At 38.7% G+C, this 27,046-nt stretch overlaps 1 protein-coding gene across 1 annotated transcript in view; it reads left to right on the top strand.

Moving 5' to 3' along the window:
• The window catches only part of LAMA2 (laminin subunit alpha 2), a 352,961-nt gene that overhangs the window by 51,956 nt on the left and 273,959 nt on the right, over positions 1–27,046 (top strand). The window contains exons 5-11 of the mRNA XM_063295339.1: positions 3,306–3,485; positions 7,070–7,159; positions 8,688–8,805; positions 9,845–10,023; positions 10,466–10,565; positions 16,299–16,459; positions 20,257–20,397. Coding sequence (XP_063151409.1) covers positions 3,306–3,485; positions 7,070–7,159; positions 8,688–8,805; positions 9,845–10,023; positions 10,466–10,565; positions 16,299–16,459; positions 20,257–20,397 — 969 coding nt within the window. The remainder of the gene's footprint in view (positions 1–3,305; positions 3,486–7,069; positions 7,160–8,687; positions 8,806–9,844; positions 10,024–10,465; positions 10,566–16,298; positions 16,460–20,256; positions 20,398–27,046) is intronic.

Here is a 27,046-nt window from a genome sequence, read left to right as displayed (position 1 = left end):
AAGGGTGCATTTTAAGCACTTCAGTGTTGTATGCATTACAATCAATAGAATGGAATTGAATAATTGTTACTATGTTACGCAATGGTGGCAAAAGAGAAAGAGTGAATATGGCCAAACATGGGTGGTACAAATATCGGCACTTAAACCATGGTGGTAAGGGCAGAAAAGCATCAATACTTCCCTGCTGTCATCATATCCATGGACTGCTTTCCAGTGGCCTTGTTTACAGTTACCTAGTCCTTTTTAGGACTGGGCAAGTCAGAAGAATCTCCTTTAGGCCACTGTGACAACCTTTTTGCTACGTACTTCATGGACAAATCCACTGAGATGAGAGGAGTAATACTTTGTGAAGTCATCTAAGATGGGGAGAATGTGGTCCTCCTTGTGCTGTCTGATCTCTCAGCAGTATTTGATTCCATTAGACATGGTATTCTTTTGATTTGCCTGTGAGGGTTGGGGTTTGAAGGAACATTGTTCAGTGGCTCCACTCCCTCCTGGTGATCCCAGTGAATTTTGATGGAGAAGAACTTTTGAACTCTAGACATTCCAGTGTGAGGGTTTGGCCTTTCTCCTATTTTCTTTAATATTTACATGCAACCTTTTAGGGAGATCAGCCATCAGTTCAGGAGGATAATATGATCAGTATGCTGATGATACAAAGCTTTATATCTCTATCCCAGGCCATACAGGAGATGCTGTGGAAGTCTTCACCTGATGCCTGGAGGCTGTGAGGGTTGAGTTGGGAAAAATCCCAACCAGATGAAGCTATTATTTATGTAGAAGCCTTCTAGTTCCAACTTAGTTCCAGCTTTAGTTTTGGATGGGTTGCCACTATACCCACTATAGGAGGAGGTTTAGGGATCCTACTGGATTCCTGGCTTCTGTTAGATTATCAGGTGGAGGCTATGGCCAGTTTTGTGTGGTGCACCACTTGTGACATTTCCTGGTTCAGCAAGCACTGTTGACCATAACTCATGCCTTTATAATCACTTACTTAGATTGCTGCAATTCACTATACATGGCATTGCCCTTGAAGGCAATTCAGAAGCTGCAGTTGGCACAAAATCAGCAGTCCACATTTTGGAAAGAACCAACTTGCATCATTCCAATGTTGTGGGAGCTGCACTGGTTGCCAGTAGATTTCTAGATCCAGTTCATGATGCTGGTTATTACCTATATAGTCTACTGTAAAATCCTGTATGGCCTGGGTCCCTGTTACCTTGGGGGCTGTCTGCTCCAGATGGAATCCACCTATCTAATCTGTTCAGGTTGGAAGGGCATTCTGTGGATTCCCTTCTTTGGGGGCATGGAAGAGGTAGGGGCCCAGAGCCTGCTTGCTGTGGAATAGCCAACCCCATTGAGAGTGAAGGGGATGCTACTTGAATGGAGCAACTGGTTGGGTTATCTTAGGGTACTGTGAATGTTTATATTTTGTTTTGTTGATCGTAAAGCACTCAGATCTAGAATGGATTTGGCAGCATCTCTGTATTTTTTTTTTAATGTTAAAAATGTCAATTCAGGTAACTGCAGCATTTGCCGATTATTGTAGTAAAAATGCCATATGATCCAACAATCCTGAAAAATAGAGGGAAACTTGTAGATAGATAAACATGACACCAAAACACTACATGACTTCAGTGTGAGGATAATAATATCTAATATCACCAGTTTATTAAAAAAGTTATCTTTGAAATTTTCCATCATCTCCATAGTATTACTGTGATATTGGTTATTGCTTTCTTTTATTCCATCTGAGTAGCTATGTAAATTAGGTGGAAACTGAAATACTGAAATGTTTTATCCTTACATTTCTGTGTATATTCCTCTCCTCTCCTCTCCTCTCCTCTCCTCTCCTCTCCTCTCCTTCTTGTTTGCTTGTTTGTTTGTTTAGACTAGGTTGGAGACAGATCCTCCTGAAGAAAATCTACAATATCTATGTGCTTGCTGAGAGTCAACATTGACTTGATGGCTCTCTCTCTCTTTCTCTCTCATTTAAGTGTTTGTGTGTGTGCATGTAATTATCTCCTTCCTTCTTGGATCCAAAACAAACGGTTACATATATCTTTTATGCTTATACACGCACACACACACACGCGCGCGTATGTGTGTGCACAGATAATTTGGTTTTGATGCTTTAAAAATTAGTAGTATGCGAAGCCTTTCAAACTTGAAGCATTTTTCATACTGTATATTAAAAATGCTCTAATTATTATTATCACTTTAAAAGTCTATGAAAAAGTCCAGTAAAATAATTTCATGTAATTTGTTTTGAAAAAGAAGTGAACTAAAATACTTTGAGCATTATAGCCAAACAGCTGTGATTTCTTTCTATGTTAGAAAGAACCACACTGTGATTGTACTTGGTGGATTTTCTGGCAAAGTATCTTACTTCAGATACCAAAGCTGTGAGTAGGAAAGAAACTGTTAAATCCTTCATGAAGATACCATATGGTATATTGGTTTAAAAAGGAATATATTATAATTTTTAAAATAGAAAAAATAAAATTTGAGGTTTAAGAGCTATGAAATCAGGCATTATACCATGCAGTAGGTTTTTATTCTGTGGTATGCAATAGGCCAGATCAAAAATGCAAAAAATTAAATTCCTATTTGCTTCGACCAAATTATATATGACATGAAACAGCTATTGTCAAATAGTTCACTCTTAGTACTTGTACTAGTAATAGTAATAATAGGTAGACAAAAATGCCAAATCCAGTCTAAACATCCGGCTGACTGTGCGATCAACCGTAATAATAATAATAATAATAATAATAATAATAATAATAATAATAATAATGCAAATACATGGTGGTGGTTCTGGAATGAATAACATTTTTAAATTTAAAAACAAAACTTTTGCTAATCACATATGCCAGTTTAATCTTCAGGTCAGTTCTAAAACACATGCCATATATTTCACTGTAAATTGTGGTATACTGTTGCTATCTGTATTATTCTTTGCTCATATCCAATGAAAAACAGCTGGCTAATCATCTGTAGCCAACTGTTCATGAATCTGTGTGACATACCTAGAAGGCTTCCACTCTCATTCCCCTCAAAAGAAAAATTCTTTTTCTCCTACTTGAGACATTGAATCCTCTGAGACTGGCTATACCAGTTTATCCAGTCGAATTGTAGAAAGATTTAAAGGATTGGAGAAGAGATATAAATGAAAGAGGAAAACAATCTTTTACAATCACACTTATTTCTTTACTAAGATTCCTAAATTCACTCTGCAGATCTGATAATATTTGAGTGAACAGTATTAGCTCACCATTCTCCTTATTTCTTCTACTTTGTAGATTCACACATCCTTGATCAACGGGCGACCAAGTGCAGATGATCCTTCTCCAACACTGCTAGAGTTTACATCAGCTCGTTATATTCGCTTAAGTTTTCAGAGGATACGGACATTAAATGCCGATTTAATGATGCTTGCACACAGAGATCCCAATGAAATTGATCCAATAGTCACAAGGAGGGTAAGTCCAAAGATGTTAGAATGTGCATTTGCAGTACTTTTTTTGCCTCAGTTACAATGCCTAGAATCCGAAAGGATTGTTCTATTTCAGAATATGAAACATCTGTTTTTCTTCTTCCTCAACTAGCAATTTCTCTATGATGTGCCCATTTAGAGAAAAAAAATAGCAGGATGAGTGTATGCAAACCGTATATGGCTGCGGTATTTCTTTGGAGTTTTTTCCATGTTTCCCTTCTTATGTGCATAGGAAAGCCAAGAACACAGGCATCCATTCACATGATCAACAATTCATTCTGAGAATCTGTTCCATTCTATTTCTAGACCATATAGCACCGTTCTTCGTAAACTACTGCTCAGTTGCATAGGTACCATTACAAACAGCTGCACCAATGTGCCTCGCTGATGATAGATAGAATTGGGACTAGTCTGGAGAAGGCAATGTTAGAGGAGAAGAGGAATGTTGCTGTTCTCCTCCAAGATCAACAAATAAGTGCCTGCATGTGGGTAGTGTAAAAAGAGAATGGGTGATATATTTTCTACAATAGAATTTTCTTGTTGATGTACCTTTTGTGGAAAATTATCTACTCTTGAAGATCAGAAAGTACAACTGGTCCAATGTGCTGCTGCATAAGTAGTTATGTGAACTTCTCGCTTTGCCCGTATAACACCATTGTTTTGTATGCTGCATTGGCTGCTGATGGCCCTCTGGGTGCAATTCAAGAAGTTGGTTCTGAGCTATAAAGCTCTTCAGGACTGAGGTCTGGTTGCCTTTGGGACGATCTTTCTCCTGTTGTTTCTGTCCAGCCTTTAAGATCTGGAAGAATTGGTGTGTTCCAGGTCACAGTTGTAAAGCATTGTCACACTGTGGGACATAGAAGGCCTGACTATTTGGTAACTGCATCTGCCATATAGAACAGTATGTCCTCTAAGATTCTTCTGATGCTGACCCTATTGGGATTTCACAAAGCTGTAAAAAAAATAGTGCTTTTGTCAAGCCCTGGGGTAGGATGCAGCAGTTTCCTCCCTAATCGTAGATTGGTCAGAAATAAACTTGTGTTATTCTCCTTCCTAATATGTGCCATGTCCTCTTTTGTTCTTGTATGTTTGTTTTAGCTGTTACTTACCTACTATTTTAACTCTATAGTATAACCTACCTAGAGTCACTCTGTGATTGAGGGGAATACAACTTGGCAAATAAATCTAGTTGTAAAAAACAAATCTTTCATAAAATTACCAATAAAGCATACTGGTATTGGTAAATCCAATGTTTTGTATGACTATTTCTAGAAAGAGCTTTTTAAAAATATATTTTTGTGCATTTGATTTTTATGGCTCAAAACTGCAATGTTTTCTAAAGTATGATCATATCTTGAAACAATTCAAATATTTTAATAACATAATTTTTAAGGAAAGATGATAATTTCTTTATATATAATATTTAAAATACTTCAATTATATTTCATTTAATTTTGTAGTATTTTAATTAATAATGTTCATGTTTGAAAAATCTTTAAGTACATTACCAAGAAGAAATGGATGCAAAATTCCCTTACCCTCTGCTTTTTTAATCTGATAGCTTCTCTGTTCCTATCCCATCACTATAGTATTTCTCTATTATTCTTGCACAACTATTATATACGGACCGCTATTATATTTTCCAGAATATTTGCTGATATGCATGGATTAAACATCTGAAATACCACACTGGTGTCTTTAACTTTGTGTCATTCAATTTCTGCCCTATACATTTTTATTTCGTGTAACATCAAATCATCTTTTGGTAATTCATTGCTTTCCATATCTCTTCAAGGTTTTTGCTTCCTTGTTGCTTTCCATTGTGCAATAGAACAAGAAAAATGTAGAACATAAATCTTTGTTTATATTTTTTCTTTAATGGTGCCATCAGCACAAATGATGGTAACAGCAGGCTTGATATTTGGCTTCATTAGGACTGTTAATATAGCTCATCCCCTCATAATGTCAAATGATTTTCCTTTCTTTGTTATTTCCGTGAATTATCCTTTGGTTCCTTCTCTAAGCAGCGTTGAAACAAGGGTATTTATACTGAAATTTAAATTGGAAATTATATTTTGCAAACAAAATTAAGTTAATAAAATAAGTAAGTTTCTTCTTGCATTTATATGTAACTCTTAATTCTGTATATACCTTCAGTTGAAAATTGTTGGTGCTTTTGACCTGCAATTCCTTCATGGAATTTCACTAGAGGTCCAGCTGCATCATTCTTCATTTATAATCATCCCATGTTTTCTGTCATTTCTTCCATCTGTTCCTTTCAACAAAAGGAGGAAAAAATTGAATAACTGCATTTTTTTTTAATGGATAGAACAAAGAATGTTCCCTCTGGACTCACCCATGGCTGAAAGTTTCTAATGACCACAAAGAAATTGTGGCAAGCCTAGATGTTCATTTCTAATCCCAATGCAGAAATGGCAAGACATGTGGTTGTGAAAGATTTCATGCAAATACATAAGGGGTGGAATTTATGTCATGGTACACATTTGATTACCTGCCCTCCTTCCCCCCACATGGACATCTGTAGTAGCAAGTGATTCAAGGCAGTACTTTTATACAAGACTCTAACAATAACTTCTTTTCGCTTTTTCTTATGCTAAAATTGGCATATTTTAGTGGTAGCAAATATTTGAAGTGCTGTCTTGAATGTCTTTATGGAAAGCTGGAAGAATTTAGCCATGCAATTTAGAAAGCAGTAATAATTGCTTCAAATGACCTCTTCCAGAAATATGGCTCTATGAATGAACTGGAGGTCATGAATGCTCTGTTCTCAGGTCATCTAAATATATGCATTATTGGTCCCTGATGACCATTTATACTGTAGAGGATCATAACATGTGGCTTCCATGCAAGAAAATGATGCAAGAAATGCAAGTAAATGTTTTAATAGTCACAGGAAGTTTTATATTATCCAGTGGATTAGTGAAAGTTAATGAAACAACTACTGCATGAAGAAGGCATAGCTCTAAGGTTTCACTTTTAAACATAGACTTTTAAGTCAGCTTGCCTCTTTGATGATGGCTTGGATTCTGGATGTCTGTTCTATCTAAAGAAGGGTTCCTTCACATTGTGGGAGGCACAGAGCAGGGATTTTCAATTGAGACATTCAATGGGAGAAGGAGACAGGTGATATTTGGCGATTCTCCCTTCCTTCTGAAGCTTACTGAATCATTTCCGATGACCTGACTGGATCCGTCTTCAGCATAAAAGCCTATAGAGGAAAAAAGAATTGGAAAAAAATTCTTCCTTGCCCACAGTCATTAAGCATAATTTATGCCAGCATGGTCTCATTTGGGATTTAAGAAAACCCATATAGGAATGCAGAAGGACTACTGTTTTTAATCCAAAGACCTAGAACCTTACTACCAAACCAACTACTGTTCATCATATTCAGTGCTGTGCAGTGTAAATTAATTTATTTGTTGACTTTTGTGAAAATGAAGCAAACATTTGCCCCCACCTTTTTCAAAGCTCTTATCGAACCAAAACGAAACTTCCTTGTGTTTGCACCATAATAATGGCATATATCTTTCTTTCTAATTTTCTTTTCAGTATTATTATTCTGTGAAAGATATCTCAGTGGGAGGAATGTGCATCTGTTATGGCCATGCAAAAGCATGTCCACTGAATCCAGCCACAAATGTATGTATTGTTCAATACTATCCTAATATGAAAAGGGATATACAGTACACACGTGTACAGTCTCCTTTGGTCTTGATTATAAGACATCCCTAGTGTTCACAACTTTATGGCTGAGAGAGAAAATAACTGTTAATTTTCAGGCATATCAAATTTTGAAAGCCTCTCACTCTTCTGCATGTTAACTTGAAAATAAGCTTTATTAAGTTTAACAATAAGTGTGCAGAGGATAGTAAATGTGTAAATGACTGAAACCTTACCATTGAATTCCATTAATTCTGTCTACGAGGGATATGACTTTTAGTAATTCTCTTGCCCCCAAAACTATTCCAGATGTTCCATCAAGCCCCTGAGATCTGGAGAAGGGGTGGGGGAAATTACAGAATATCATGCCATTCTCAATCTCATTGATAGCTGCTTTCCATCAGTGGAGTGAATTATTGGTGGTGGTGGGGAATCATGTGCTGTCTTAATTACCTGGCTTGATTGACTGAAAAAAATAATTTTATTTTCATTTGCATTTTCTAAGATAATTTCTCAGAATTGGTGTATATGTGTGTGAGAGAGTGTGTGTGTGAGCTAGAGAAAGAAAGAGATTTTCTAGCTACAAAAGAAAACTGTATAAACACAATTGTATTAACTAGCACCATATTGAACACTTGCTTCAAAAACATCCATCAATGATCACTTAGATGATCTTTAGAATTATCTGAGATCAAATATATTGAAAGCCTAACATATCATATATTAAAAATCTTTTTCTGTTTGCCATATGTTCACCTTTTAGCAGGCCTGATCTAAAATGATATACATTCCAAAGAAGGAAACAGGATCCCAAGAAACTATCTTTGAAATAAGGGTACAAGTGACCCTAAATTTCACTGACAGTTTATTCATTATAAGCAGTTCTATACTTTGTTAAACCTTCTCTGAATAGATAGGCTGGGAAGATTATTCTATAAAGACAGTTAAATTTGTCTGCTGTAACCATACAGAAAGAAAGTTTAAAATGTTCTGAGAGCATTCCCTGATAGATCTAAGTTAACCTGAGATTTTCAGGATTCCTTGACAATTAATAGCATTCTTTATGGAGATGTGAGAGCCACATTCTTGTTAGATTAATCTGCCAGTGGTGAAAGATTTAGAACCAAAAGTGAGTTGCCCCTGGTCTAAACCACTGGGACTGCCTACTGGCATACAATTCTTCTCTCGATTTGCTTGTATTTGTTTTAAACTTCAGCCTATTTATTTGCACTTATCTTACATTGGTTATATCAAGATTTGCCCTTCCACTACTGGAAAAAACTACCTCTTTTGTGGAGGAAATGGGATACAAGAAAGAAATGGTATGGGACAAAATAGAACCATGTAGTCTGCAGATCCATCTGATATCTTGATGGGATCATAGTCTGCCTGCATATCATGGCTTCATCCAGTATGTTATCAAGTCACTGTTTTATATTTTCTGATTCTGCAGCTTTATATTGTTTTAATACATCCTACCCTACCCTACCCTACCCTATCCCAATAGAGATCTTCTTGTGCATGTGAACATAATACTTGCGGAGAAAGCTGTGATCGGTGTTGCCCTGGATTTAATCAGAGACGGTGGCAAGCTGGGACTTTTCTTGTAAAACATGAATGTGAAGGTAATAGAAATAATTCATTGGATGTGGTTTATAACATAGATCAAAACCAAAAGGCTTACCTATATATTCATTGTGATATAGTCACATCTAGTTCTTCATGCCATTTGGATGAGAAATTGGAAAAAAGTATTTATGTTTTTCTGTGGTTCTTAGGGGAAAAAGCAGATTCAAAATTGGAAATAAACATTTTAAATTATAATTGCACCAGATAATGAGATCAGTTTAATAACATATACATGATGATGATGATGATGTCATGTTTGTAGATACTGTGGAAGTATATAGATTTTAATGAGAATTAGTATAAGTTTAACATGTGCAATACATTTGTTTCAGTGGGATAAATTAAATATATCTTTGCATTAAAAATAATGGAACATACTAGGGGGTTAATTTGCTTGGATTGCTTCCCTTTAGGTTTGTTTAACTTTTTGTGTCAAAATAACCAAGTTCCTAATAAGTACAACTTACAACTAATAGTGAATGACTCTTTTTAAAAGGTAATCATGTTAGCATGTTATAATAAAAAAAAGATAGTTGTAGCATCTTGAAAACTAACACATTTCTTATAGTATAAGCTTAAAATCAATTGTAGTCCATAATAACTTATAAAAAACCAGAATAAATGAGGTGCCATCATTTTCTTAGTGCAGAATTTAAAAGGGTTCAACTATATTTAGTTATTCTGGAATACCAGAAGCATTTCCATAAATAATGGCTTTCCATTTAGTAACTTTGTTTTTCAACAGCAATTTATGTAACTTAGAAAAAGTTGGAGGTCTACACAGATTTTAAAATGGTAAAGACATTTGGAAAAGACATTGAAGATCCTTCTTTTAACAGATGATTTCGAAATGTAAGCTAAAATGAATCCCTCAGCATAATTTGTGAGTGGCTACTTATTAATTCAAAGAGCTGAAAATCTCTGCTGCACTAGCATCAAAACAATGAAAGAATATTGTTAATTCCTGGAAAAAAATGTTTCTACATTCTTGTAGATTGATGTGATGTTTGTTAATATACTTCTCCTTCTCTTTAGCTTGCAACTGCCACGGCAAGGCAGAAGAATGTTACTATGACCAGACTGTGGCAGACAGAAAGCAGAGTTTGAATATCCATGGAGAATACAATGGAGGCGGAGTATGCATTAACTGTACCCAGAACACTGCGGGCATCAATTGTGAAACATGCATTGATGGATACTTCAGGCCAAAAGGGGTAAAGGATCCATATCTCTGTCCTCTGAATCTCAAGACATCATTTCAGATGCTACCTTATTAAGTGAAAAAACAGAACATTATGAATTGTATTTATTCTAATCCCTATAGCCTACTAGTTGCCTTTCATAGCGTGAAAAAATAAAGGAGAGTTTTACAGGGATTATAAAAGTAAATTATGTTGACATAAAGGAACACAATGAAAGAACAGGACTTTCTGCTGTTATTTCAGTTTGAATGGATGAAGATGTAAACTTGTAAATCACATTTTGGGTCAGTAAGTCCATGTTACATTATTGCAACCATCAATAGGAAAAGACATCATGGAATCTATTAAGTTTTGGATTAAAGTATAGGACAGTGCTTGAGCTTCCTAACTAGGTTAAGTTGCATGATCAGGAGGGTCAGCAGATCACTTAATTGCTTTGATTTTGCTTCCATAGCTTCATCCAAGGGATCACCAACCATGCCAGCCATGTCACTGTTATTCTGTGGGCTCTTTAGATGGGACTTGTGTCAAGGATGAAAAACAAGCTACAGGAGGTGAGATGCTTGACTGATATTAAACATTATGTCCCACATTTTCTAAATTAATGTTAAGCAGTAGCATTTCTTCAGTGTGCTGGTTATCTGATAAACATCATCTCGCAAGAGGCCTTTTTAAATCTGCTTGCCTCTGTTCCTGCAATGCTTCCCCTCAGAGACCCAAGCTGTTGTCTCTCATGTTTTCTTTTGGTACTGTTATGTTGTGGCATTTGTAAAGAGAGGTGGGAATCTTTTCCCAATGGACTTTTAATTTTCCTTTTTTTCCTCTATCTTACCTTCTTATTTTTTGGAAAGCTGTTGTTAAAGTCCTCTATGAAAACACACACAAAATTTATTTCCCCTAGTGTGCAGTCCACAATCGTCTTTTGAAAATAGTTGTACATCTGAACCATACATTTACATCATTCTAAAGGATTTTTTTTAAAATCATTTTGCCAAGAGCAAGTTTTCTTCTCTTGAGATGGCAATTAGACACAATTCAAATCCCCAATATTATTTTCTCCATTCTTATTTGCACTTGAAAACCAAACTAAGACAGTTTGTGAGATGACACATTATTAGCTACATAAAATTATACTGTAGTCTTAGGAATATCTAAGTTCTGTTTCTGACAGCTGTACACAGTTTATACTGTGGCCTGAAACAGCTGAGAGCAATTTTGGGGGGTTGGTTGTTGCTAGTATTAGATTACGTAAGAATGCTACAGCTCTCACAAGGAATTTCTTTTCCTGTGAGGCAGAATTGAATAGAATGGTATTGATTCTATTATCTCTTTGATGTGAACACGTAGGTGAATATATGGAAAAATTAAAAAGATGCACTAAAAATTTATAAGGTAAAAGTACAAAAGAAGCAGGAGTCTGATAAATATATCCCCCTTTTGGGGGGAGATGGGCAGTGATAAAATGTGATAAATAAATAAAAATAAAAAAAGTTAGATGGAAAGTCCTCTTTAATACATGAGGACAATGTCCTTCTGCCAGTATGAGGGTGCACAGTGGGGATTTATTTTAAGAGAGGATAAAACATTTAGCTTTAGTACCTATAGTAAAAACTCATTTACTTATTTGCTGAAGCCTTTCTTTATTAAAAGAAGGGAGAGTTAAAAATTGTATTGGCAACCAGAGGAACTAGAAGAAACAATGCTATACTGTCTAATAATGAATCACACTTACAGACTATTTAAATGAAATAAGGATAACTGCTTGTTGTCCATATCAGCAAAGGATCGTTACCTTGTCGTGGTGCTGGAGCTTGAGCACCTCAATGATGCCATGAGCTAAACCGTGAAGGGCCACCCAAGACGGGAAGGTCATGACAGAGAGGTCAGACTAAATGCGATCCCTGGGGAAGGTAATGGCAACCCACCTCAGTATTCTTGCCGCGAAAACTAAATGGATCAGTACAACCAGAGATATGTCGGTATACCATCGGAAGGTGAGACCCCCAGGTCGGAAGATGGTCAAAATGCTACTGGGGAGGAACAGAGGATGAGCTCAACTAGCCCCAGACGTGATGACGCAGCTAGCTCAAAGCCGAAAGGACGGCTAGCGGCCGACGGTGCTGGTGGTGAACGGCGAATCCGATGTTCTAAGGATCAACACACCATCGGAACCTGGAATGTAAGATCTATGAGCCAGGGCAAATTGGATGTGGTTATTGGTGAGATGTCAAGATTAAAGATAGACATTCTGGGCGTCAGTGAACTGAAATGGACTGGAATGGGCCACTTCACATCAAATGACCACCAGATCTACTACTGCGGACAAGAGGACCACAGAAGAAATGGAGTAGCCTTCATAATTAATAGTAAAGTGGCTAAAGCAGTGCTTGGATACAACCCAAAAAACGACAGAATGATCTCAATTCGAATTCAGGGCAAGCCATCTAACATCACAGTGATCCAAATATACGCCCCAACCACAAATGCTGAAGAAGCTGAAGTAGAGCAGTTCTATGAGGATCTGCAGCACCTACTGGACAACACGCCTAAAAGAGATGTTATTTTCATCACAGGAGACTGGAATGCTAAGGTGGGCAGTCAAATGACACCTCGAATTACAGGTAAGTATGGCCTGGGAGAACAAAACGAAGCAGGACACAGGCTGATAGAATTTTGCCAAGACAATTCACTCTGCATAACAAACACTCTCTTCCAACAACCTAAGAGACGGCTTTATACATGGACTTCACCAGATGGACAACACCGAAATCAGATTGATTACATCCTTTGCAGCCAAAGGTGGCGGACATCTGTACAGTCGGTAAAAACAAGGCCTGGAGCTGACTGTAGTTCAGATCACGAACTTCTTCTTGCACAATTTAGGATCAGACTAAAGAGATTAGGGAAGACCCACAGATCAGCTAGATATGAGCTCACTAATATTCCTAAGGAATATGCAGTGGAGGTGAAGAATCGATTTAAGGGACTGGACTTAGTAGATAGGGTCCCGGAAGAACTCTGGACAGAAGTTGGCAGCATTGTTCAGGAGGCGGCAACAAAATACATCCCAAAGAAAGAGAAAACCAAGAAGGCAAAATGGCTGTCTGCTGAGACACTAGAAGTAGCCCAAGAAAGAAGGAAAGCAAAAGGCAACAGTGATAGGGGGAGATATGCCCAATTAAATGCAAAATTCCAGAGGTTAGCCAGAAGAGATAAGGAATTATTTTTAAACAAGCAATGCGCGGAAGTGGAAGAAGACAATAGAATAGGAAGGACAAGAGACCTCTTCCAGAAAATTAGAAACATTGGAGGTAAATTCCAGGCAAAAATGGGTATGATCAAAAACAAAGATGGCAAGGACCTAACAGAAGAAGAAGAGATCAAGAAAAGGTGGCAAGAATATACAGAAAACCTGTATAGGAAGGATAACAATATCGGGGATAGCTTTGACAGTGTGGTCGGTGAGCTAGAGCCAGACATCCTGAAGAGTGAGGTTGAGTGGGCCTTAAGAAGCATTGCTAATAACAAGGCAACAGGAGACGACGGCATCCCAGCTGAACTGTTCAAAATCTTGCAAGATGATGCTGTCAAGGTAATGCATGCTATATGCCAGCAAATTTGGAAAACACAAGAATGGCCATCAGACTGGAAAAAATCAACTTATATCCCCATACCAAAAAAGGGAAACACGAAAGAATGTTCAAACTATCGAACAGTGGCACTCATTTCACATGCCAGTAAGGTAATGCTCAAGATCCTGCAAGGTAGACTTCAGCAGTTCATGGAGCGAGAATTGCCAGATGTACAAGCTGGGTTTAGAAAAGGCAGAGGAACTAGAGACCAAATTGCCAATATCCGCTGGATAATGGAAAAAGCCAGGGAGTTTCAGAAAAACATCTATTTCTGTTTTATTGACTATTCTAAAGCCTTTGACTGTGTGGACCATAACAAATTGTGGCAAGTTCTTAGTGGTATGGGGATACCAAGTCATCTTGTATGCCTCCTGAAGAATCTGTATAACGACCAAGTAGCAACAGTAAGAACAGACCACGGAACAACAGACTGGTTTAAGATTGGGAAAGGAGTACGGCAGGGCTGTATACTCTCACCCTACCTATTCAACTTGTATGCAGAACACATCATGCGACAAGCTGGCCTTGAGGAATCCAAGGCTGGAGTTAAAATCTCTGGAAGAAACATTAACAATCTCAGATATGCAGATGATACCACTTTGATGGCTGAAAGTGAAGAGGAACTGAGGAGCCTTATGATGAAGGTGAAAGAAGAAAGTGCAAAAGCTGGTTTGCAGCTAAACCTCAAAAAAACCAAGATTATGGCAACCAGCTTGATTGATAACTGGCAAATAGAGGGAGAAAATGTAGAAGCAGTGAAAGACTTTGTATTCCTAGGTGCAAAGATTACTGCAGATGCTGACTGCAGTCAGGAAATCAGAAGACGCTTAATCCTTGGAAGAAGAGCAATGACAAATCTCGATAAAATAGTTAAGAGCAGAGACATCACACTGACAACAAAGGCCCGCATAGTTAAAGCAATGGTGTTCCCTGTAGTAACATATGGCTGTGAGAGCTGGACCATAAGGAAGGCTGAGCGAAGGAAGATCGATGCTTTTGAACTGTGGTGTTGGAGGAAAATTCTGAGAGTGCCTTGGACTGCAAGAAGATCCAACCAGTCCATCCTCCAGGAAATCAAGCCAGACTGCTCACTTGAGGGAATGATATTAAAGGCAAAACTGAAATACTTTGGCCACATCATGAGAAGACAGGACACCCTGGAGAAGATGCTGATGCTAGGGAGAGTGGAAGGCAAAAGGAAGAGGGGCCGACCAAGGGCAAGATGGATGGATGATATTCTAGAGGTGACGGACTCGTCCCTGGGGGAGCTGGGGGTGTTGACGACCGACAGGAAACTCTGGCGTGGGCTGGTCCATGAAGTCACGAAGAGTCGGAAGCGACTAAACGAATAAACAACAACAAAAAACACCACCAAACCCCCAATTTTGTTCAATCTATATAAGCTGGAAAAAGTTAATCCTTATTTGAAAGAAGGGCTGGAAAATGCTTTTATTTTTCCAATAAAAGTTCTTGACATATTTGCAAATCAATATGAATGCATATTAGCTGTGTTGGTGCTTGCAGTTCTCAGTAAGGAAAAATGTTTATTTCAAGTAAAATAAGATCTGTCTCTGAATTATCAGCCCAAGGGGAATAAGAACACTTCGTTCCTGGAGGATAATGGGATGGGATGATGCTGAATGGCTCTCTGCCAAGTTAAAGCTTACACTTCATGTCTTTCTGTGCATTAATGCAAAGGATTGTGGGATGTAGTTATAATGGCAGCAAAGTATTCTAGGATCGTGTTATGTTCTTTATCAGTACCATTATCACTGCAGTAAAGAAAGGATTACATTATCATGTTTGCAGCAGGTTTATATAGAATCAGAATCCACAGACTGGCCAGCAGCTAGTTTTATAGATAAACGTAGTCATTTAGATGACATAGGCTTTTTCCCTCGAAAAACTTTGACCTTGCACTGCTTGAATCACTACTGTATGTCTCCTACTGCATCAAATTCTCACCATCCTCTATCTGCCAAGAAACTAAAAGCTGTTCTTATGCTGATAAAAGTTTATACTCCTGTTAACAAGCAGCTCAAATAACTACACTGTGGCAAAGGGAACATAAACCAAAGCTCAAGTGTGTTCATGTTAAAAGTTAGGACCTGGTTGCATTGGCCCAGGTCTTCCACATCCAAGACGTAGGAAGGTATCATTGCTGCTTTTTTGAGAGGAAAAGACCCAGATATAGCAGACTACACTTGATCTGAGCCCAAATGTGGAAAAGCAATAAAGGAACCAGAGAATGTTGCCTCACAGTGGACGAGAGATGTCAGCTGTATGTGCAGGCACCATACCTGTAAGTTGCTTGTACTATCCAACAGGGTAGGAAAAGACAACGACATCACTATTATTTCTAAGGTTTCCTACTTCAGTAACTGTTTCTCATTAGCGTCAGCATCATTGCTGGAGCCTAGCACTCCTTTTATTAACTATTATCCTGCCAGATGCCATAAATTCAATTATTTTTATTGCCAGTTATTCAATATCATCCTTTCAGAGCCCCCCCTCCCATTAAACATGATAGAAAGGAATCTGATTTTGATCATGATTTTCCACACTGAGATAATGTTCCCAGTTATAACTCATTTGGATTTCAGTTTCCATTGCATTAATAATGTTGAGCTTGGTGCTGGCTCGATCTTGCTGCAGGTATGCATCCTGGATCTTGTCACTGTAAACCAGGTTTTGGAGGAGAGAGGTGTGATCGGTGTGCATTTGGCTACAAAGACTTTCCTTACTGTGTGCCCTGCAATTGCTTTGTGAAGGGCAGTTTAAATGCTGATCCTTGTCAAGGACCCTGCAGATGCAAGGTATGGATTACAAACTTCTTTTTACAATGTTTAGCAAGTATAAACTTTTCATTTGTAACCTGTTTTCTTTCTTGTAAGTATTTCTGGAGGTGCCAGAGTATCAGAATGTTACGACACTGCCCTTTGAAGTTCTTCTGATGTGGATTTGATCTTTTAATCTGAAGTCGTTACTCGGAATTATGCCAGCAAGTTATTTTTGTTGAAGCAGATTTTTTCCCCCAAATAATGGTTTTACATAAAATAGATAATATTTGAGAGTATAAAAACATCATTGCTTCTGATTATTTCATTTGTTTATGGGCACCTAAATAATTATGGGCACCTGGAGAAGATGCTGATGCTAGGGAGAGTGGAGGGCAAAAGGAAGAGGGGCCGACCAAGGGCAAGATGGATAGATGATATTCTAGAGTTGACGGACTCGTCCCTGGGGGAGCTGGGGGTGTTGACGACCGACAGGAAGCTCTGGCGTGGGCTGGTCCATGAAGTCACGAAGAGTCGGAAGCGACTAAACGAATAAACAACAACAAATATTGATAGAAAAATTTGTAACAGAAAGAAATTGTTCATAATAGACCACCAACCTCCTAGAAGGCCTTGAAGAGCTGGCTCTTCCCTGAGCATTGGGCTAGTGTGAGACTGGAGCCCAGGAGGCGTAAATGTCAATGTATGGGTTGGGGTGGTTCTGGGACACCTGGAGTTGTTTTTTTCTGATGTTGGTTTTATTTATTTATTTATTTGTCATATGTATAGAGCTGTCCATTTCAGAAACATGACTCTGGGTGGCGTATAGTAAAGCACAAGCCATAAAGTGAACAATATTAAAAACATTCCATAATTAAAAAAAAAACAAGCAAACATCAATATTAATAGACTAGGAGAGAGCATCTTTGGTGTTACAGACAATGTAGCCATCTCACTAATTCACTATTTCTTTGAGTTCTCCAAGCCTGTTGACACAGGCTGTTTCATTGTTTTTTTATGTTTTTTATGGCTGTTTTGGGGGGCTGCCCAAGGTTATTATATATATGTGGCCATGTAAGTTTCTTAAATAATAAATAAATACATTAATAATGTTTGGCCAGCATCAGGGAGACGCAGATTCAAGTCTATGTCATCTATGGAAACTGATTGGATGACTTTCAGCCAGTCATTCTCTTTCACTGAGTTGTTGAGGAGGTAAAATGTAAGCTGCTTTGAGCTCTTGGAGAAAAGGTAGGATATAGATCTAACAACAAATATGGACAACTTTATCATGAACACAAAACAATGTTAATAAGAATGGTCTGGTATGGGCCTTAACTTAAACCACTAGAAAAAGCCTAGAATACATTTCTACCCAGATGCCTTTCTAGTATGCTAAAGTTAGAAAGTGTCAGATAGAAACAATTTTGCATGGATTTCATGTATTACAAGAGGATTATACCTCAGTACTATTACAATGTGAGATAGATCAATGTGAGATAGATAGGTATTTTATCATCATAATAGACCAGCTAAAAAACAAAAAGAAAATAAATCATGAGACATTAAGTAAAAAACACATTAAAAGCTAAATAATTATGAAAGTGGTGTTGTCAAGGTGTGGTGTATTTTACAAATAGTGAAAAAAACCTAGCCACATTAAGAAAGATAAAATCACATATTAGTTCGGATAGTAACAACTGTAAACAAAGTGTATCTGGGTAGCTTGGAAATTTGACTAGATAGAGTGTTACTAGCTGCAACCAGGCATCTTTGTAATAGGAGCAATATAAAAGAATGTAGGCTAGTGTTTCAGGAACACCTTCACCATAGAGATAAAGTCTTTGTACAAATGGGATGCTTGTAATTTCCCCTCAAGAGCAGAATGTGTGTTAAAATGATTTTTTAGGAAGTGTATAATATATGCACATTTTCCAAAATTGCAGCTATTAGGCAGCTAGATGCTCCTGGAGGATATTCCAGGGCTTACAGATGGTGAGGATGATGGTGAGGATGTTTTTCCCCCTCTGAGGTTAAGGAAAGGGAGTGCTCTGATTTCAGATGGGAGAAACTAACCATGATTCTTTTTCTTAGCTCTTACAAAAACCTTGTGGACAGAGCTTTGTCATTAGGAGAATCCAGGGTTTCCCTTTCTTCAGCCCTGTCCCCAAACAGATAGGGCCTGACCCTGCTGGCCTTCTGAAAAGCCTTGAAGATCTGGCTCTTTCCTAGGCACTTGCCCAGGGCGCTAATCTGAAGTAGATGCAGGTGTGTCTCTTGCTAGTGAGATTTTTTTTTTTTAGGAGTCTCCGTTTGATTCTTCTTATGTTATATATTCTGATTTTGTTGTTTTTAACTGTTCACCTTTCACAATGGCTTTGGTAGATGAATGGGCCTATAAATATATGAAATAAATAAATAAGTCAAGCAAGGATGAACCCAAAGAGAAGGGCGAGAGCTTCAAGGTCAGAGTTCTCAGAACAAGAAGACAGGATTGTTCTGTCACAGGGACATCTTTCTCCATATTAAGCACAAACAGCATCATGAGAACAGGTCCTGTGTCTGGTGTAATTTAAAAGGAAGTGGTGCTGTGGGTTGATACTTCTGTTAATAAGGCATCTTTCAAAAGGATTAGAAAGTTATAATGATGTATACCATCTGCCCTAATACTCTCTTTTCCTCTTTTTATTTAAAATTCTTTTTTTATTTCCTCAGTTGCTTTTCTTTTATGAGAAATTGTACAGTTCAGAAATTACTTTTAGATTTGCTTCTGTACATTTGTCCAATTCTTTGGCTGTAAGGCAAGTGAATTATTTTGGATAGATGTATATCAGTAGAGCATCGCAGTGCTGGCTGTAGCTGGAGGACCATGATTTCCATAAAAGGGTCAGCCTTTGCTGGCCTGCAGTCAACTATATTTGGCTTAGCACACTGCAGCAATTATAATAATGTGCATAATATTTTTGTTGAACATCTTTCTAAAATAATCCTTTCTTGGCTGAATTGGAGGGTAGAGTGACATTATGGCATAAAAACTGTGATCCACACTGGGACCACAGCAAGAAGAAGGAGTTATAGCCCATGGTAAATCCCTGCACTTACTTTACAGTAGAGAAAAAATAGCTCTAGCATCTATCTCTTTAAAAATATATATAGTTTAACCCTTGCATTTCAGTTCAAGCAACTTATATAAAAGCAGCTTGCCATAACGAAGCTGTACAGTAGAGTGGTTATGTTCCTATCACCTTTTTTCCTCTTTAAAAGCATTTGCAGACTGTAAAGCAAGGAATGTATTACTGGAAATGGCCTGCAGTTGTTTTCAGCAGAAGATAAATGAAAGCACAGGCTACACATTTTTGAAAATACAGTTGATCAAGGTAGTGAGGTGGTTCCTACACTGTATGTACAGCTTCCCACAGTTTGGTATCAAAAGCTTTGGCTGAGAATTCTTAGCACACCTGGGAAAACACTATGCTGTGGGATTGTGGTATAGTTTATGCACACTACAAGGGACTAGGATTGTGGGTGCCTGCTTCACAATAAATATATCTCTAGGCAAATCAGATATCCCTATGTTGGTTATAATGTTGAATGTGGTGATGGTGGTCTCCTGTTGCACTGAGACTAATCAGAATGATAGTTAGTTAAAAAGAGCTGGCTGGGGCACTCAGATGTCCTCTGGGATGTAATTTTGGGTCTTTTATAACTTGTCTATTGACAGAAATATATCTTTAAATATATTCATGTTGCATTAAACAAAGCAAAAGAAACAAGAAGCAGCTAGATTTACTTCTCCTGCATGACAGAAAATGTAATATTCTCCCGTGGATTCCTAGGTCTACGTTGAAGGAAAGAAATGTGATCGCTGTAAACCAGGCTTCTTTAACTTGCAGCAAGACAACCCTCAGGGCTGTGAGGCATGTTTCTGCTCGGGAATAACAAATGACTGTACAGATTCTCACTGGACTTACAGCACGGTAAGGAAAAACAGAGAAATGCATACATCCAGCAAGCATATCCTTTATTTTAAATACAATCTTAACATGAAATGCACTCTATGGACTTTTTTTTTTACTTACATATTTTCCCCCTTCAGAATAAACAACATGATTCTTCCTAGATGAAAGCCAAATTTTCTAAATTTTCACACTGGAGAGGTATTCCATTATCCATGCCAAAGTGAAAAATGCAAACAAAACAATCTCCTCAGGGAAATTGTTTTTTGGCTGTTAAAATATGTGAGAGAGATGGAAATTACGTGATTTTTCAACTATAGACAGATAAAATATATACAGATTAATATGTTTTCTGCTTCTACAATTGAACTTCTGTCCTGTTCTGGAAAATTCCTTAGTCCTCCAGATCTGATCTGATGGTGCACAGGATGCTGTGGGAGCAAAGAACATCTGTAGATAATCATACAGTTAATAGATGGATAACCCACAGCCTAGTCACCTGCAGCTGAGCCTCAGACACAAACTATACACGCTGGGGAGCCCTCATCTGCTTTTCCTTGCTACTCAGTTTATCCCCCATCAGCAGGAGTGTGAGGAAAATACTACCAACACATCTGAGATTACCAACAGGCAGTCTTAATTACACTTTCTTGCCCAGGGACATGGACATTTTTGAGATTGCTTTAAGTTGGTGTGTCCATGGATGAGCTGTGTTGTTGTGCATTTCTGGAAGCATGAATGAATATGTGTACTGTTGAAGGTATGTGTATGTGCTTGAAGGGAAACACAGTTTATGTTTACCTGCTGGTGCATATGCATATATGTGTTCAAACCCTACCCCTACCCGTTGCCTCAATGGCTATCAAATGCAAAAGGAATGACCACTCTTAATAGTATTAAATTCATAATTTATCTGTTCAATATTTAATTGTAATATTTGCCAATGACCTCTGGATATTTCACTGGAATAACAAAGAGATGAATTATTTAAAAAAATATTAAGAAGCATTATAGAAGGAAAATCTTGCTGAATTTAATGGCTCAAAAAGGTGTGGACCTTCTAAAGTTTCAGAATCATAGTGGGAGATGACCACACTTGAATTGTAGCTTCTGATGGAAGTGTGTCATAACTGACAGCAGCCACTCCAGAGCCAGCTCTGGACAGTAACTGACTTGCATTCACCATCACCAATACATTTAAATAAATAATTTTATTATGATTTATTATGATTTATGTAATTCCTTTGGTCGTTCCTTACTTCTATGCAACCCAGGTCAGGAGTAGGTAGATTTTTTTGACCCAAATTATGTTTCCTGGGGAGTAAGCGCACTGCCAGATAAGTATCAACTCTTTACTTGAAGAAAATAATGCAAAGAAATGCTACCCTTGATTGGCAGATCTCATTCTTTCAACATATAGTCAGGAAAATATCAATTTGGCTAGACTTTACCTGGATGAGTGCGAATGGACAAGGAAGTGGTGAACCTTTCTGCATACAGTCTTCCATATCTGAATAGTGATGCTGGCTAGGCCATGATTACAGGATGGTAGGTGATCACAAAAGAGGCTTTAAACCTGGGATACCTGTCAGAATGTATGACATTTTGTATAACAATTAGCCAACCTATATTATTGGGGAGTTGTGAAGATGAAATTATTCCATTACATGCTAAGACATTTTTTGCATAACTGACAATTCAGTTAACAATTGAAAACAGTGGATTAGCATGACATGAGCTAGTAAAACTGGTTGTTCAAGAAAGGTGAATCTCAGGATTGCTAAGTTCAGCTAAGGCTGAAACTTAACTTTTGAACATGGCTTGGATAGTGCTGTGGGGTTTTCTTCTGATTTAACGACTTCTAACTAAAACAATACTACATTATTTTAAGAGTATTAAACATAGAAGAGATTGTCATAACAAAAGCAAGGAAATCATGCAATGCTGCTTAAAAGCTTTGCCAAGATGCAGTAATATACCACAGTACTTCTTATTATATATACTGTCTCTGACCACTTAATTAAGCCCACTGCTATCACTCCTCTGGGCTTAACTCCTTGGCCCTAGGCTTATAGACAATACCTCTCTGTGATATTACAGTTTGTAAATTCAGGAAGTAAATAATTTGGCTGAACTTGGGCTTCACATCTCATACTCAAATGTTTAATTAGTTAACAGTGCTGTAATTGAGCTGAGCTTGGGAAAAACGTTTGGCTTAGATACTTTTTAACTGTGTTTACTGTATATGCATACAAAATGAATGCTTATTGGAGTCATCTCTGAAAGCCAGGATCTCTCCTGAGTTCACAGATGAACCTCTGATAGCCTCTGGTCTGTGCAAAAGTAAGGCAGCCCTGAGCATGCTTGTATTTTCAATTTGTGTTTGGACTCCATCGTGATAGAGGCTTTCTGGTAAAGCTGAAGTGGTATTTCATTTTTTTATAACAATTCTAGGGCAGAAGCTGAGAAATGACGGTTAAATTGTTGGGCCTGTATCTGATAGTCTGTTGAACTCTTACTTCATTCTTTTGTGCTGAAGAAGGCTCTTGAGTTCCATACAGCAGAGATGCAAAACATTTGGCACACGTAGCTGAGACATTGCAAGACAGTCTTCTGTTTTTTACCTTTACTTAAGGGGAAAGAACCACTTTCCATGTTTATACTGTCTGATCATTTTTGTAAATTGGGGAGCCTACTGATTTCATGATTGGGGGATATAGTATTTTAAATAAAGGTAGAAGAACATTGTGCACTATTTTAAATGAATGATGGGCATCATGGGTCATCTGCGGGGAGAGTGTGTGAATGTCAAAACATGTATCTCAGTGTAGTGATGCAAACTCTGCTCCTTTTGTGAATGTGTCGTGACACTGCATGCATGCACCTGAGGGGTAGAAATTGCACTGCAATATCACAACACATGTCTTGTCACTGATGAAATCTCCAAATTCAACTGATGCCTTTGATTGAGATGGCCATATCAGCAAGGATGGAATGAGGATTTTAAATAAACAACATAGTAAGGCATGGCTGCTTGCTTGAACTGACTGAACTCTTTTAGTTGGCTCTGTCTTTGGGACAGTCCAGATTCAAAATGGGGCTTGCGCCCCTTTCTTTACCTCATTTTTCCATCAGCTCCTCCTTTCTTACTTTTTAAAATTATTATTATTCCTTATATTGGGGAGCAGATGCAAGGGGGAAGAATAGGCCAGGAGATGGTATAGTATGCACATGATTTCCTGTTAAATGTTCATATGGTGTTTGAACTGGAGCATAATTCCTCACTCTTCCTTGCTTTCTACCACTTTCCTCTATCCTTTCCCCCAAGATAAAATCGTATTCTTTGGGTAAATGGGTGAAGAAGAGTAGCAAAGGAAGTCAGGGAAGCAGAGGAGAGCTGGAGTACAAAGTGAATTCCTCATACCTGCTGTCTTCCAATACCTGATCGCATTTGTGGTAGAAGTATCTGGGTCTGCTTTATGGGGCTTTGTCATGGGTGGAATGATGCAGTTCTGCATTGCCACAATATCAGAACAGTAAGTGGGAACTGAAAATGACTTACACAATTCACTTAGCAGATACAGATGGTGTTTTACTGATCCCTTGATAAAGTGGGTGTCTTTTAGTAGGTGTGAGATCAGAAATATTTCTGCCGGTGGTTTTTACTGTGGTTTTTATTGTTGGGAGAAACTGTGGGAGGGTATGCTAGGTAGGCTGCCTTGAGTTTCTAGGTGAAAAGTATGGTATCGATCTAATGGATGCAGGCATACATACAAATATACCCTTGGCCCTTTGGTTGGATAGAAGGGCATTCTCTCCAAGAAGTGGGACAGAAATTGTGTTTGATTGAAATTAAATTAATTTCTGTAAATATGGTTACTCTTCTTACTTTTAATAATTTTCTCCTATCAGATTACAAATTGAAATGTCCTATAATTGCTAGATTTTTAAAAAAATCTACACTATTTTAATTGGAGAGCAAAGATGCTTCTTTCTGTAATGCAATCCATGTTCCTTATTGTAAGAATGGAGGAGGGAGCCAAATAGCTCATTTTATGTGTGTATGTATGCTTATTCTCTGGATTGTATGCAAACCAGAATGGAGTTTCATACCAAATCTCCACGTAACTTGAATTATGTGATGTGGTTCACAACTGTACAAAAAATGCACATAACTATGCATTAGGAACAGATCACTTGCACAAATTCAAATACAGGTTGCACTGAAAATGCATATTCACCAAAAAGGTGTATATTAATATTCACATTGATTTTTTTGCTCATTTTTCAAATCATTGCAAAAACTGGAAGCAAGCTGTTATTTGTAAAAGGAGGGACCAGATAAAAATGATTAGAATTGTTGATCCATATGAAAGCCTTCAGTTGGGAAAGAGGCTGATAACGTGCTTCTGGGTGTAACAGAAAAAAAACAAAACATTCCTATGCCTCTTAAATGTCCCTCTATTCTACTAAGATGCATAGATATCTGTGTGGTGGTGGTGAGCATTCTACATCAGAGGATGTGGATTTATTTATTTATTTTATTTATTTATTAATCAAATTTAGCCACTGCCCATCTCCCCCAAAAGAGGGACTCTGGGCGGTTTACAATAAAATCAAGCACAAAATATAAACAATAAAATCTCATAAAAACAGTTATTGTAAAATACAGTAAATAAATATAGCATCCAAGAAAGGTACAAAATCCAGGCTGGTGGGAAGGACTCTAGGGTGCGAGCCTCCCCCAGGAATGGTTATTCACTTTCCCGCCCCAGGCGAGGTGGCAAAACCAGGTCTTCAGGGGCTTCCAGAAGGTCAGGAGTGAAGGGGCCTGCCTCACCTCCAGGGCCAAGATGTTCCAGAGGGTGGGGGCCACTACAGAGAAGGCCCGTTTCCTGGACCCTGCCAGATGAAATTCTCTTATGCATGGGGTTCGCAACATGCCCTCTCTGGATGATTGGGTGGGGTGGGCCTATGTAATGGGGATGAGACAGTCCCTCAGATAACCTGGCCTCATGCCATGTAGGGCTTTAAAGGTGATAACCAACGCCTTGAATTCGACCCGGAAGCAAACTGGCACGCAGTGCAGCTCGTGCAGCAATGGTGTTATGTGTGCCGACCTAGGGGCACCAAAAATAGCCCGCGTGGCTGCATTCTGGACCAGCTGAAGCTTCCGGATACTCTTCAAGGGTAGCCCCATGTAGAGCGCATTGCATTAGTCTATATGGGAGATAACCAGGGCGTGAGTGACTGTTCGGAGGGCTTCTCGATCCAGGAACGGGTGTAACTGATGCACAACCCGAAGTTGCTCAAAGGCCCTCCTGGCCACGACTGCCACCTGCTCTTTGAGCAGGAGTCGTGAGTCCAGGAGAACCCCCAGATTACACACTGAGTCTGTCTAGGGCAGTGCAACCCCATCCAGAACTAAGGATGACAATTTCCCGGAAGATGAAGCACCATCAATCAACAGCCACTCCGTCTTACCAAGGTTCAGTTGAAGCCTGTTGTTCTCCATCCAGACCCCTACAGCCCCCAGGCACTCGGAAAGGGTGGCCACAGCATCACTTACTTCACCCAGGATGGAGATGTATAATGGGTATCATCAGCATACTGATGATACCTCAACCCGTGGTGATGAATGATCTCACCCAGTGGTTTCATGTAGATGTTAAACAAGAGAGGAGAGAGAACCGAACCCTGCGGCACCCCACAATGGAGGGGTTGAGGGTTGGATCCCTCCTGTCCTATCACCACCGACTGGGACCGGCCCTGGAGGAAGGAGGTGAACCAGCGCAGAACTACACCGCCCACCCCCAACTCCCTGAGCTGTCCCAAAAGGATACCATGGTCGATGGTATCGAAAGCCACTGAGAGGTCAAGGAGACCAAGGGTGGATGCACTGCCTCCATCCCGCTCCCACCAGAGATCATCCATAAGTGCGACCAATGCAGTTTCTGTCCCATATCCTGGCCTGAAACCTGACTAGAAGGGGTCCAGTTAATCCATTTCATCCAGGACCCTCTGGAGTTGCAACGCCACCACCTTCCCTAAAAAGGGGAGGTGAGAGACTGGATGAAAATTGTCCAGCACAGTTGGGTCCAGTGATGGCTTCTTGAGGAGGGGGTGCACCAGTGCCTCTTTAAAGGCAACCGGGAACACCCCCTCACTCAAGGATGTATTTACCATCGCTTGGACCCAACCACACGTCACCTCCCGAGCTGCCTTCACCAGCCAGGAGGGGCATGGATCTAAGTGACAGGTGGTAGCATTTACAATCTGGAGGATCCTGTCTACTTCTTTGGGTCCAACAGGATCAAACTGCTCCCAGATAACAATGCTAAAACGTTCCCTCGGTATCTCCACAAACCCTGCTTCACGCATGGAGTCCAACTTAGACCGGATCCGATTTCCTTATTCTATCCTATAAAATGCTTGAGCAAGAATATTTGGGACAATTCAAATGTGTGAGGATAAAGATAGTATAGTCCAGATCTAGCCAACTAGTATTTGTTTTGGATCAAAGTACACAAACTTACTTTCCTTCTTCTGTGGAGCTTTCTTCTTTCCAATTAGAAATGCTGTCAGGATAGAGATATAAATCCATCGCCTCCTGTTTTCTCTTTTCAGTGCCTTTCTCAATCAGTTATTGGAGTTGGGGGAAGTGAGCTAT

The sequence above is a fragment of the Candoia aspera genome, chromosome 1 (genome assembly GCF_035149785.1).
Source record: "Candoia aspera isolate rCanAsp1 chromosome 1, rCanAsp1.hap2, whole genome shotgun sequence".
NCBI classification, from domain to species: domain Eukaryota; kingdom Metazoa; phylum Chordata; class Lepidosauria; order Squamata; family Boidae; genus Candoia; species Candoia aspera.
The sequence above is the reverse complement of the archived record's forward strand: the minus strand, read 5'-3'. Positions and strand labels throughout refer to the sequence as shown.